At 39.6% G+C, this 14,511-nt stretch overlaps 1 protein-coding gene across 2 annotated transcripts in view; it reads right to left on the bottom strand.

The window, feature by feature from the left end:
• LOC122661037 overlaps positions 1-14,511 on the bottom strand; it is a 207,419-nt gene that overhangs the window by 120,121 nt on the left and 72,787 nt on the right. For both annotated transcript variants that reach the window (XM_043856340.1, XM_043856341.1), the window contains exons 11-15: positions 11,161-11,310; positions 8,580-8,643; positions 663-764; positions 211-408; positions 18-145 (exon numbers count right to left, since the gene is read on the bottom strand). In XM_043856340.1, coding sequence (XP_043712275.1) covers positions 18-145; positions 211-408; positions 663-764; positions 8,580-8,643; positions 11,161-11,310 — 642 coding nt within the window. The remainder of the gene's footprint in view (positions 1-17; positions 146-210; positions 409-662; positions 765-8,579; positions 8,644-11,160; positions 11,311-14,511) is intronic.

Here is a 14,511-nt window from a genome sequence, read left to right as displayed (position 1 = left end):
AAGAATGGCATCTGTACTTGCTCTTTAGTGTAGCAGTACTTTGATGAATGTTGAACTTGAATGACGAGAAATAGGTTTTATCTTTTATTGTTGAAACACCATCAAGTGAAGGTGGTGGATGGAACTCTGTAGCCTCATAGATATCCTGTTCCAAAAACATCTTTTAATTTCTGAAAGTAGCAGTTTTGAAGAGAAAAACTATATTTATACCTTGATAACTCCATCAGAAACAACACCAGAGAATTGGCTGGAATCTGCTGCTCCACCAGCACCAAGCACACCAAGAGACAACCAGTTCAGCCATCCGCGGGACCTGCCTGATGAAGTCTCGTCATTTTGCTGCTTCTCAACAGTACTATTGGAACCAGTTGGAACCATGTTGGAGGATGCAAGACTCAGTGGACTCTCCTGCAGAAGCATTTAATAATCATAAGATCTGCAGATGAATCAAAACAGAGGAACATCTCATTTTCATAAATACATAGTCCAGCTGGATACTATCAAAACATGGCTTCATCCAGGGGTGAGCTTACAAAATACAAGTTGAGACTGAGAAAATCTAAAAAACCTACCCATCAATCAAAAGTAATAATTATGTATAGCAAGCAATAAGTTCCCATTCATAAACTGAATATCCTTCCTCTTACTACAATTTTGCATACCTGCATCTCCTGTTCTGCAATAGACCTATAGCTCAGGATATCATCAACATCAGATTCTTTCTCCAACAACTCCAACTCCGAAAGAATATCGTCGCTGACAGCCTATCAATGACCGATAAAATAAACATTTTAGTAAAGCAACGTATTAAGGTGGGAAACATACAGATCCTAATTAAATAAACATTTTAGTAAAAAAAATATATTTATGTCATTACCTAAGAAAGACAGGTGCAGAACCGCTGCAGAAACACGACGAGAGGTCCCAATATACAATCCCTAATCCAGATTTCATTAAGTTTTGAAATATATTCCATTCACAAATGGTATTACTTGATCGCAAAGTTTGCTTTCTTTAATCAATTTGCTTGATTATGCCAATTGGCAAGGAGTCTTGAATGAATTGGAAATTCCTTAATCCTTAGTAAACTATCAAATTTTGAACCTTCATAACTCCTTATAGTGTAGGCCCCTAAAAAAATTATGTTAGCATTGTTATGGAGAGAGTTTTTTCTTTTAGAGTTTTTTTCTTCTTTTAGTCCAAGCTGGATCTTCCTTCTTTCTTATTTGTACAATCCAGCTTGAGGGGGAGTGTTAGAAGAATATACTCCAGAATACCGTGGGGGTATACTGGTCCTTTTGGGGGTATTTTATGTTATCAAGTGTTTAGTTGGCTGTGTGGGTTTAGTCCCACATCGCCTAGCATATGTAAGTTGTAACTTCCCCTCTATTTATAAGGGGGTCTTTTTCTCATTAAATCAATCAATTCTATTATTTTCTTCCCTCTCTCTAACCCACAGTTCAACCAACATGGTATCAAAGCTGGTCTGATCTAGGTTAGAGAGAAAAACCCTAATTTCCCCTCCTTTCCTTCCAATCGATCTCTCCTCTTCTTCTCCCTTTTTTTCGCTTTTTCCTGCTCCTGTTTTTCTCCTTTTCAGCACAAAAACAGGGGCAGCACTAATGAGGTAAACATCATATCGATGATTTAGTGCTGTCCCCTTTCTCTCCTATCATTTTTTATTAAAAAAACAGCTGGAAGCCTCTTCTGCGATTTTGGGGTTCCTCCTTCTTTGAGATCAGATCTCGATAAACCTGATCCTCTAATAGAGGAACACCCTATGCAGCCTTTTTCCATCCCTATGTTCCCCTATTCCTACACCTAACTTCCCTCTTTTCTTTCTCTCCATCAATTATTATTTTTTCCAACCTAGATCCCGAAATCGATTTCACCTTGTCAGGGTTTTTGAACCCTGACTCCAATCGATGTTGGGGTTTCCTTTGTCAGATGCAGCCAATATTTCATGGATATTTCCCACCTGATCCAAGCCCTAATCGACCTCAGTTTGACCACAATCTGATGGCTGGATCTGTCCCTACCGCAAAATCTTCTCACCCTGCCTTTTATGGTTCCCTGTTAAAACCCTAATTGAAATCGACCTTAAGGGTGCAGGTTTGAATTCTTGCTGCCTTTTTTTGAGGGATGATTACTCCACCTACAGAAAACACTCGACCTCAGTTTTTTGCCTCTTTCCCAGAATTTGAAGACCCCTAACCCCAATCGATCCTTCTTTTCAAGGTTTTTTTCAAAACCCTGCCCATATCGATTTTGGGTTAGGGTTGTTTGCTGCTGTTTGGAATTTTTTGTTGGTGTTTCTACCATCACGAAGGATATTCTACTTCAACTATTTATGGCTTGAAGAAGGTCTACTGCCCAAGATAGTTGCTGCCCTCATTATCTGCAATTTTTAGGTATTTCTCCCATGTGAAGATCAAGTCTCAATTACCAAGGAGATTGGTCATTCGAACTGGAGATCCATTCCAGCAGTTTTTGGTCAGCAAGTATTACAATAAGCAAGCACCTTTGACATGTCAGCCTCACCTTTGTTGAAGACCCCTTCCCTACAGTCGATATTCACTTCCAGGGTTTTTTACAAAACCCTGGCTATAATCAATCTAAGGGGTAGGGTAGTCCACAGTTGCTAATTTTTTGAGGAGAGTTTTATCAACATCAGAGGAGTATACAGCCCATTATTCAGCATCTTACATCAGGTTTTTTAGTAAAAAAATTCCAGTTCATTTTGTTGGCTTGGTTTCTTCAATTATCAAGCTGTTTTTCTTGTTCCTATATGGCTGGCTGCTTCAACTACCTATGGATTTGTCTGGTTATTTATCTTATTTGGCTGGTTATTATGAGCTTCACTACCTACCTGGTTGGTGTTATTGATTGGCTTTTGTAAGCATGACTGGTTGATGTGTTACTACTGCCTTCATGTGGAATACTGCTGCCCTATAATTGTGACTGTGTTTCCTCTTATTGGAGATCGAATTTCTCTCGTTATTGACGACTCGAATCTACTACCCTGGAGATCAGCCTATTTGGGATTACCACAGTGTGTTCCACGATTTTTTGGTTGCACCTACGAAACTATTCGGTCATGTGGAGCCTTTCTGGTTAATATCCAGCATACTTTGGAGCTTGCATACTAGCATTGTTACAGATTCAGATCTGACCCAGTTTTGTTGAGGCTACTTCCATTCATTGCTGTCCGGATATCTTCTTAGTACTGTCTAGCATGTGGGAGTTTCTACCATGGAATCTTTTGCACAATTGCTCCTCCCTATTTGAAGATTGAACAAGCCTTGACAATTGGAGCATTTCCTTACTCGAATCAGATTTGTATCTTTTTCAGATCTGAATATTGGGGTTATGAGTTTCTCCCCTGCAGGGGTTTCCATTCAAAGTGTTTGCTTGATTGATGGAAGAAGGTTGGAGCTTTCTATGTTACCCAAGTTAATCCTACTCCATTATCCCACTGTTGTTTTTCCTTCACCACCTCCCAAAACATACCTTTGGCATTACCCATAACACCCTTGGAAGTTAATGGTATTCTCTTCTTTACCATTTCTTCTTTTTTCCATTACACTTGGCAGCCATTGAACCATTCTGGAATGTTATATTTTGCCCTATCTCTAACCTAATCTCTCTTATGTCCACGTGCACTACACGTGAGGGGAGGATTATATACAGTATACCTACAGCCATTGCAGAGAGCAGAACATGCAGGGACACTTGGTGCAAAACATAGAAGGTCAGAGGTTTCACCATTGCCAATAAGTATCTACCTTGTTATTGTATCTACCTTGTTATTGGGTTACGTTTGCCGTAAGGGGGAGGCTGGTGTTAAAAGTTTTGAAGATGTTTGGTTATTGCCTGCCCATATGAGGTCCTACGTTTGGTTGTTTCCATTTGCTTGATCTTTCTTGCTTCGACTCATCTGCTTGCTGCCCTAGTTACTTACCTTCAAGATTATCAGTCAGAGATTCATCCCTGGACAATTGTTGAAGATTGGTACCAATTGATCAAGTCTGCCCAAGCTTGAAGGTCTATTTTTTTCAAGTTCTTGAAGTTATTTGGGAGCTGCATTCCTTTTGGAGCTGGATTCTACTACAACTTATTTTTCCCATTTTTCATTCAAGTTGGGCATTAGTACGTTGGATGCGCCAACTTGAGGGGGAGTGTTAGCATTGTTATGGAGAGAGTTTTTCTTTTAGAGTTTTTTTCTTCTTTTAGTCCAAGCTAGATCTTCCTTCTTTCTTATTTGTACAATCCAGCTTGAGGGGGAGTGTTAGAAGAATGTACTCCAGAATACCGTGGGGATATACTGGTCCTTTTGGGGGTATTTTATGTTATTAAGTGTTTAGTTGGCTGTGTGGGTTTAGTCCCACATCGCCTAGCTTATGTAAGTTGTAACTTCCCCTCTATTATAAATAGAGGGGGTCTTTCTCTCATTAAATCAATCAATTCTATTATTTTCTTCCCTCTCTTTAACCTACGGTTCAACCAACAAATTATCTAGCAGTTATCCTCTTTAGTTCTTTTACAACAAAATTGGCCTTTGGAGGTTGTCAATATAATTAGTGGTTACACACCTCAAGTAGGATTGGATAAACGTAGTAAGTTACAATTTTGGAAACACATGGATCAATTAGTGCAAGGTTTTAATCAAGGACAAAAGATTATTATAAGGGGTAATCTAAATGGACATGTTGGGAGAGATCGTAGAGGCTATGAATGTGTACATGGAAGCTGTGGAATCAAAGAGAGGAATGAGGAGGGGATCTCAGCTTTAGACTTTGTGGTAGCATATGATTTTTCCATTGTGAATACCTTCTTTGAGAAGAGAAATTAGTTATTAGTTACCTACAAAGGTGGGCATCATACCAGCCAAATAGATTTCTTCCTAACAAGACAGTCCGACAGATCTAGTAAGGATTGTAAGGTTATACCTGGGGAGAGGCTAACCACAAAACATAGATTGGTGGTCCTGCATATGTGCCTCATTATGAAGGACCGTAAGATAGGGGAGTGTATTTTCCCTAAAATAAGGTGGTGGAGGTTAAAAGGAGATTCCTTGAATGCATTTACTGATAAAGTGATCAAACAAGGAAATTGAGACTTTGAGGGAGACACTAATACAATGTGGACTGAGATGAGAACTCGTATTAAGATGATGCACTTAGTTACTTTAGCCTAGCTGGACCGACATGACCCATTTTGGAGGCCCAAACCAAGGATTGGTCCTAAACTGGTTCTCTGGTCTGGCAAGGGCTGGTAGTTACTTAGGATGCAATCCTTTAAATTATTTTATTTGAATGGGTAGATTACGTAGGTTTTTCTTTGGTAGTTTCTTTTTCTTAGATATGGTTATTTTCCTCTTTGAGTTGTTTCCATTTTAGTTAGGTTACCATTTCTATGCAAGAGTCTTCACTATATATGCATTGTAATACGGTAGAAGAGTAGTAAATTGAATAATGAAATTGATAGTTTGCTCAAGAAAGTGATTATGTCGTGTGTGTGTGTGTGTGTGTGTGTGTGTGTGTGTGTGTGTGTATCCCCTCTTCTCCCTCCCCTTGCAACTTTGAATCTTCCAAGGTTTTCCCTCTTCTCCTAACCGGCTCTCCACCATAAGAAGGTTGCTAAAGATGTTCTAGGGGAATCAAAAGGTATACGTAATGCCCCTAGGGAGACTTGGCAGTGGGATGATGAGGTCCAAGCAGTCATTAAGGCGAAGAAAGCTAGTTTTAAGACATGGCAAAGAACTAAAGAGGTAGAAGATCTAAAAAGGTATAAATTTGCCAGAATCAAAGCTAAGAAGATTGTGGGACAGCAAGGGCACAGAAATATGAAGATTTCTATAATAATCTGAACACAAAGGAAGGAGAAAAACCCTTGGAGGTTGTGGGGTTTATTGGTTAACCAATTTGTTTAACAGGATTTTGAACACAAGGAAGATGCCAGATGAGTGGCGAAGAAGCAGTGTAGTCCTGATCTACAAAAATAGAGGTGATATCCAAAGTTGCAACAACTATAGAACTTATTAAGCTTATGAGTCACACAATGAAACTTTGGGAGAAGGTTATTGAAATCCGTTTTAGAAGAGAGACTCATATCTAGGTGAACCAATTTGGCTTTATGGTAGGTAGATCCACGACTGAAGCTATCTACTTGTTAAGGCTTGTGGAAAGATATAAAGAAAGCAAGAAGGATCTCCATATGGTCTTTATTGACTTGGAAAAAGCTTATGACCGAGTCCCTACAGATATAATCCAGCATGTCCTAGTAAGGAGAGGAATTTCTAGCAAATATGTGGATGTTATTAAAGATATGTATGAGGGCGTGGTGACTAGTGTGAGATCTGTGGGAGGTCAGGGAAGGGAATTCCCAATTACGATTGGGTTACAGCAAGGATCAGCCTTAAGCCCATATCTATTCACGCTTATCATGGACGATCCAACAAAGAACATTCAAGATGGAATCCCATGGTGTATGCTGTTCGCTGATGATATTGTTTTGGCGGATGAGACAAAAGAAGGGATTAACTCTAAGCTTTGGAGGTCAACATTGGAAACAAGAGGATTTAAGATTAGTAGAACAAAAACGGAGTATATGTTGTGTAATTCTAGTCACACCGCTATGGATACTGATATAGTGCCAATTGAGGATAGAGAGATACCACAAAGTGACTATTTTAAATATCTGGGGTCAATCATAAGTAAAGAAGGTGGCATAGAGGATGATGTCTCACAGAAAACTAAAGTGGTATGGATGAAGTGGAGAGGTACATCGGGAGTGTTATGTGACCGACATATTCCTTTAAAGCAAAAAGGAAAGTTCTATAGGACTGTTGTACGACCGGCTATGATGTATGGGGCAGAATGTTGGGCAGTTAAGAAGTGTCATATTGATAAGCTTTGTGTAGCAGAGATGAGGATGTTAAGATGAATGTGTGGAAAAACAAGGATAAAGTACAGAATGAAAGTATTAGAGCAGGAGTGGGAGTCACCCCGATCAATGACAAGCTCCAAAAGAGTCATTAAGGTGGTATGGTCATATTCAACGGAGGCCTAGGGACACCCCAGTAGGAGGAGTGATATGATCCCGATTGAAGGAGCTAAAAGAGCTAAGAGCAGGCCTAAAATGACCATAGGAGAAGTGGTGAGGAAGGACATGCATAGCCTAGGTCTTGTACCAAGTATGACTTCGGATAGGGCCTATTGGAGGGCAAGGATCCATGTAACAGATCCCATTTAGCTGACATTCTCCTATCATGCTGGGTTGGGCTTCTTCGCTCTTACTATCCTTCATCTAGCATATTGCATCTTTCATTTGACATTCCCAGTTTGACATCTCTCTCTCTCTCTCTCTCTCTCTCTCTCTCTCGTGCTAGAACTCAGTTTTTCTTGTTGTGTGTGGATCCATGGAACCGACACCATTAAGTTGGGATAAGGCTGAGTTTGTTGTTGTTGTTGTTTATAATAATCTGAACACAAAAGAAGGAGAAAAACCCTATACGGCCATAAGGGTATGTGAACCCTATGATGGTGGGTGAACCGTCCTCTATGGGTGGAGGAAAACTTTCTCCTTAATAAAATCTTACTGTTATCTATTATCAAAAGTGAAATAATTCTGAAACAAAATCATGCTCTAGCGAAGGGAGATCCAGCCAATGTCGTAGGATGGAAGATGAATCCCGTAGAGGAACCATGGTGGCATGCTTATTCTTATCAGATCCATTTGGCACTTTATTTCTCAAATGCCTTGTTAAGCAAGAAGTGCTAATGAGCATAGTTCAAAATCTCGTCTCGTCTCGCCATTTCGGGCAGGTCGAGATTTCCGAAATATCCGAAATTTCCCCAAAATATGGTATTTCTTCTGCCATATTTCGGTAGTCCATCTCGGTGGGTTTTTGGCCATATTAAGGCCTGATACATCATATACACCCTTATTTAAGCTAAATAAACACATTTATACCTTCATATCGCAAAAAAAATGAACTCTAAGTGGTGTTTTGGGTTTTGCACCCTTGATTGACAGTATACGGTCGGACCCTGATGTATAAATAGTTAAATATACATTGTTTAAGTAATATACCGAAATTTGGACTTTTTTCATTTCGTATGGTCATCTCGTCTCGGCAGTGTCGAGATATCCGAAATATCGGCGATATATTGCGAGATTTTGAACCATGCTAATGAGGTGGCTGGTGATTTGGCAAAACAAGGAGTAGCCCATACAAGGCTTTTTTTATGGGAATTCTATTCCATTGTGAGTGTAGATTATTTCAGTTTTGAACGACGGGTTTGTATCTGATATAGGTTTTGGTTTAGCTCTTTGAGATGCTTCCCCAATAGGAGGGATACTGTTGTTGTTTCCGCTGTAATATCACTTCATATTCAAAAAACTAAACCTACTAAATAGATAGAAATAGAAACAGAAGTTTGTAGTCAACAATAAAACAAGAAATAAGAAACTTAGAATCCATATACAAGTGACAATGATTCTCCCCTAAAAGCATGCTTTCAAAAAATTTCATGTTTCATAACATAGAAGAATGAAACAAATGGTACAGCATTCACCTGATCTCGCTGAAGAAAATCAAGTTTTCTCTTATATAAGTTGACATATTTCCGGCGACTACTTCTGCAAATAACACAAGATTAAGACTGAAAAAGCTGCTAGCAGGCAAACAATAAAATTTACAAGACATTACTGCATGAGTGCAAGGTACAAACTATTATAACTAATCAAAAAGAAAACTCTTTTGAATATTATTCTTTGCTTGCATCAATATTTCTTGTTGTTCTAATATTTTTGTAATTCATTTAATCTCCTTAAGGAAATCATTCTCATTGTTGTTGTTAAAGCTTGTACCATATGTACCATGGGGGAACATTGTTATGTGTACCACGATACGGGGAGTGTCCCTGTCGTGGTTAGTTGTCATTACTTGTTTTGCTTTACTCTTTTCCTAGCTGGGCTAGATCTCTATTTCCTAATTAAAGTAGACTTCCTTACTAGTTAACTTATATTTTGAGTTTTCTTCTGCATGAGGACATATGTTCCTTGTCTAATTGTATTTGATTGGTCAATATATATATGCGGAAGGGGTACTGTCATGGGTGTCGATTCTGCTGATATCCTTGCCAGTTTCTCCCTCTTCCTCCTCAGTTCTCTTCTTCCTATCTCCCTCTCTTATGTGATTACTGGTATTTAGCTCCTGGTATTGTTACATGGTATCAGAGTACTAACAACCAGTTATCATCTTCATTCACTTGCTGGTTTGATAGTCCTTTCAAGGACTGCTATCGTTTCTGGTTGCAGCAGCCTATGCTGCCTACTTACTATTCACAGCCCTAGTTGATGATGATGCGAAGATAAACTAGCACATTCTACTACCATACGTTGCAGATCATGGAGTTTTCTGCCTTGCCCTCATCAAGATATGTGAAGATTATTTCTATCGGCTACTATTCTGGGATTTTTTTTAAGCCATCAAGTTCTAAAATAAATTTTCATCCAGCCATTGAGGAATGATTACTGTTGTGGAGAGGTACACTCGATCCCTGTTCTGGGCTGATCTAAGTACCTGATCTGCTGCTATTAATATTCCTTTTTTCCCTTGGACGATAACCTGTTTTGGGGGGAAAAGTCAGTCCATCGACTTCTGAAATTAAATTGGATCTAACCAGCCGACCAATCCATTTTTTTGGGAGATCAGCACCCTCTCCTAGGAGTCCCTACAACTTCAATTTCAGGTCCATCTGATCCGCTGATCTCTTATTTCATAATCACCCAAATCTGGGTTTACAACAGGTACCGGTTTGGAGTACTGTTGCTGCCGACTATTGAGTTCTTAAAAACAGTGTTGCTGCTGCCTGATTGTGTCACTACTCTTCTTCGGTTGCTGGACTGGATGCTCTCCTGGATTCCTATATTACCTATGTGACTGTGTGCATGATGGCTGATCCTAAATTACCAGTTGATAATGTTCATATAGGACTGTTGTACGACAGGCCAGGAGTAGGATGGATGAAGTGGAGAGGTGCGTCCGGAGTGCTGTGAGACCGACGTATTCCTTTAAAGCTAAGGAAAGTTCTATAAGACTATTGTACGACCAGCCATGATGTATGGGCCAGATTGTTGGGCAGTTAAGAAGTGTCATATTGAGAAGCTATGTGTAGCAGAAATGAGGATGTTAAGATGGATGTGCGGAAAAACTAGAAAGGATAAAGCAAGGAATGAACGTTACAAAGCTGACTTGGGAGTTGCCCCGATCAATGACAAGCTCCAAGAGAGTCATTTGAGGAGGTATGGTCATGTTCAACGAAGGCCTAGGGACACCCCAGTAAGGCGGAGCGGTATGATCTCGATTGAAGGAGCTAAAAGAGCTAGGGGAGTATTGTTTTCCAATAACAATGAAAAAGAAGGTATAAACAACACATCCAAATGGAAAGAGGAAATCCACAAAGCCCAAAAGTTTTAATATTTCTTCCTGAAAAACAACTAATTTAGAAAAATAATGGGGCCTTTCAGGGTGGAACCCACTAGGATCTTTTTCTCCTTTTAATTTGGATTTTTAAAGTAGCTGTAGAAATGTGTTCAGATATTAGAAACCACTTTAAAATAATTCAGACATGGTTCTCTATATATCCATGTCCATACCCTCCCTAACCGTTTCATGTTTATTGAATGAAATTGAGTTTTCTTGCAAAGTTTGATTGATCCCGGCTCTGACAATTTAAATGATCTAAGGATGGATTTAACCAGACCCTAGGGGGATCTTCAATTTTTCCTTTTATTTTATTCTTCTCTTCTCATACATTTCCTTTACTGTTACAGCAGCCCTCTTGGAGCCGAATGACAAGCAACACTTGCACCATTATTTCTCAATCAAACCTCTACCTTTAGTAACCACTCACCTTCCCAAATCAATCCCAACCATCCCCTTCATCTTTCAAACCAGGGCCATGTAATTAATTTCCCTTTCTATTTCAGACTACCTACTACAGAGTTCAGACACTTTCTACTGAAGTCAGACCTTTGGAACATGAAGAGCAGGCAAATGCACCAAATTTAGAGAACACAAATTGTCGCTCCATCAGCAAATACTTTATGTTATTGCATCAAAAAGATTGAATCTCAAGATAGTGAACTCACATTCGCCATCCAAGATATCTCCAGGAAGTTTTCCTTAATTTTCTACGGATCTCTAACAAGACACATTCTTGTGCATAGTGCCACCACATTCTTTGCCAACCCTTATATTTTTGTGATAAAAGATTAGACCAAGGCCGATAACGTCCATATCTGTAAAATTCAAGAGCAAACAAAGCAGATTCATTAGTACACATGTTTTTGGATGTGAACAACTTTTCCCAAGAATTCCGCACATAGTTAACCATGGAAAAAACATTATCAAAGTTTAAAACCTATGGGGCAAGAGATCAGATCTGTCTTCTGGGCAATCCAGCTAAGTTACCATTCACATCACAATTCATGGTACTATTCACGTGCTACTGTGCTGCAGTACATGCTACAGTGACTGGTGTTTGTTTCTTCTTTTTATTTGTTTTTTCCAGACAAGAATGCTCCTCTTGTGCTTAAGCAGGGTTATAAGTCTTTCATCTTTCTTTTAAGTTATTTTCTTTTTTGTCAGGTATGCACCTATATCCCTATTATAAGAGTTTATTTGGAATATTTTATTGTAATTAAAATTATTTATATTATAAATAAATAAAAAAAACCTCATTCATTTGTAGCAACAATAAATGTATGAATATATACATGCATACTTGAGAACTTACATAAAGGAAATGTCCTAAATGACATTGAAAACCAAGACTATAGACATCTATTCCCACTTTAAGAAATCACTATCCAAGTAAGGAAAACCAATTAGAAACACAGGACTCTCTACGGATACTTCTTAGTTAGTAGCTAGAGCCCATTACATTAGGTAAAAGCCAATGTCAGCACAAATACTTTTTTTATTGAAGTAATAAAATTGAATTAGACTTTGCCAAGAAAAGGTTTACAAGACGGATGACAAGCTACATAGCTATATAAGTACACACCCGACAAAAAAGTATCATCTCATAGCAAACAAACCAAAAAATTAAAATATGCCCTAACATTACAATCGGAATGGCCCTAAATACATGAATTTTAGTAATTTTCCAATCTTCATCTCCAAGAAAACAAGATGTTCCCTTGGGAACTCAATAATCTAGCCTTCCTAGTCAGCAAGGATCAAGAACTCGGTGCCAACACTGGTTTCGACCAGCCAGAAGCCGAGATTTCCCTCAGTCGAAACCTGGTACTTTCTTCAGGCTAACTTGAAACCTTGGTTTCGAGGCCCAGAAGTTTTTTTTTTTGCCCTGATTCTTGTTGTGCAGTCTATATTTGACATTTCGAACCCAATCCATGCATTAGTTTCACATAGAGAACACTCAAAATAATACTTGTGGTTTTGACCCAGGTTTGATAGTGTATATTGTTCTTGGACATGGTACCGAATAAGGTTTGACCGGAACATAACTCCTTCAATATAAATCAGATTTAAGCAATATTGGAATTTTTTTTTTTTTTTTTTTTTTTTTGGGATGAATAAAAGAATTCATAAACAAAGAGAGAAAAACAAAAAAGGAGGCCCCAAGGGAGAATTACAAGAGCAAATAGCTAGCCAAAGCCTCAGCTAATGGGAGCTGGAGAAACAAAAGAGACATTAGAGAGCCTCAGGATATAATAATAAGTCTGTTCCATGGGGTGTCAGAACAAAAAGAGGGAGGAGCTAACCAAAGCTTCGAGCTGATTTCAAAAGAAATGGAATCCCAAATCTGTTGATAAGAACGAGAATTGGAGGTCCATTTCCTAATATTACGCTCCATCCAAATATGATTGAGGGCAGCACAGAAAGCCATTTTCCCAACTGTGTCACAAATAGAGGATCCAGCATAGGTCATATCCATCCAAATCCATTCTCTTGAGAAAGGGAGAATTCTTCTATGGGCAGGCCAACATTTGCTCAGAATACCTTTCCAAATGACCTTCGAAGTAGGGCACTCAAAAAATAGGTGGTTCAAGTCTTCCACATTGTTCCAGCATAGGCAGCAAGCAGGGGAGACTTGGATTTGACGACTGCGAAGAAAGGCTTGAGTTGGAAGACAGTTGGTGAAGACTCTCTAGGCTGTGATTCCTGTGAAGCAATGGCGAGGGATATGATGCTTGAACTAGAGAAGATTCCTCCAAACAGCCGTCATGCCTTTCCACCGAATGAGATTCCAAGTTGCCTTGGAAGAGAACAAGAGCGAGCTGTTTGCTGACCAGGAAACACAATCACCTCTAGCTGGCAATCTTCTGGAAATGGACTGAAGGTCATTCCAAATGTGGATAAGAGCCGGGGAAGAGGTCGAGGGGGGAGCCCATTCATCATGATCTAGGATGTCTGCTATTAGAGCAAGCCTATGAAGCCCAGAAGCATAAATAATCCTTGGGGTGACCAAGTGTAAGAGGATCCCCTTAGGGTGCCAGTGATCCAACTAAAGGGAAGTAGAGAGACCATCACCGATCTGGGAGTGGATGGCATGAAGAACAAGGTGACGGGACTCAATGATCTTGCGCCAAACCCAAAAAGCATCAGAAGAGGCTGAGGTAGTCCAAATGGAGTCCTGTCAAAGAAGACCCGAATAAATCTAATCAACCCATATGGTTTTCTTTTTTTAGGCAATCTTCCAGATCAGCTTGATGATACTAGTAGTGTTCACTTCTTTGATTCTTCTTATACCCAAACCACCTTCCTTTTTTGGGAGGCACACCAAAGACCATCTTAAGGGATGAAGAAATCTTAAGGATTCGTTGCCCTTCCAAAGGAAGGAAGCTAACAGAGATTCCAAGGACTTGATGGTTGCTCGGGGAAGACCATAAATGCCGAACCAGTAGATATAAGAAGCCTCTAAGACAGATTTAACAAGCACCAACCTGCCTGCATAAGAGAGATGCTTGCCTTTCCACAACTGAAGCCTTTTCCGAATAAGATCCAACATGAGGGTGCAATGATGAGCAAAGAGCCTGACACAAATCAAAAGAAGCCCCAAGTATTTGACTGGCAGGTGGCCCTCTTGGAAACCTGATTTTTCGAGCAAGCCTACTTTGTACAGCTCAGAAACTCCAACAAAAAATAGGACTTAGAAGGGTCGATGCAGAGGCCTGAGAGCTCATGAAATTTTTGAAGACATAGCAAAGTGGACTCAAGCGAGACAATGGAGGCCTTGGAAAATATCATCAAGTCGTCAACGAAAGCCAGGAGGGTAAGCTTTAAAGCTTTACGCTTGGGCATAGGAGTGATGAGCTGCTGATCTGTACTGATCTGCATTTGCCTATAAAGGACTTCCAAAGCCAAAGTGAACAAGTATGGGGAGAGAGGGCACCCTTGGCGAATCCCCACTGAAGCTCCAAAATATCCTGCTGGCCTGCCATTAATTAAAACTGAGAACTTTGGGGAGGAGATGC

The sequence above is a fragment of the Telopea speciosissima genome, chromosome 5, assembly GCF_018873765.1.
Source record: "Telopea speciosissima isolate NSW1024214 ecotype Mountain lineage chromosome 5, Tspe_v1, whole genome shotgun sequence".
Taxonomy (NCBI): domain Eukaryota; kingdom Viridiplantae; phylum Streptophyta; class Magnoliopsida; order Proteales; family Proteaceae; genus Telopea; species Telopea speciosissima.
The sequence above is the reverse complement of the archived record's forward strand: the minus strand, read 5'-3'. Positions and strand labels throughout refer to the sequence as shown.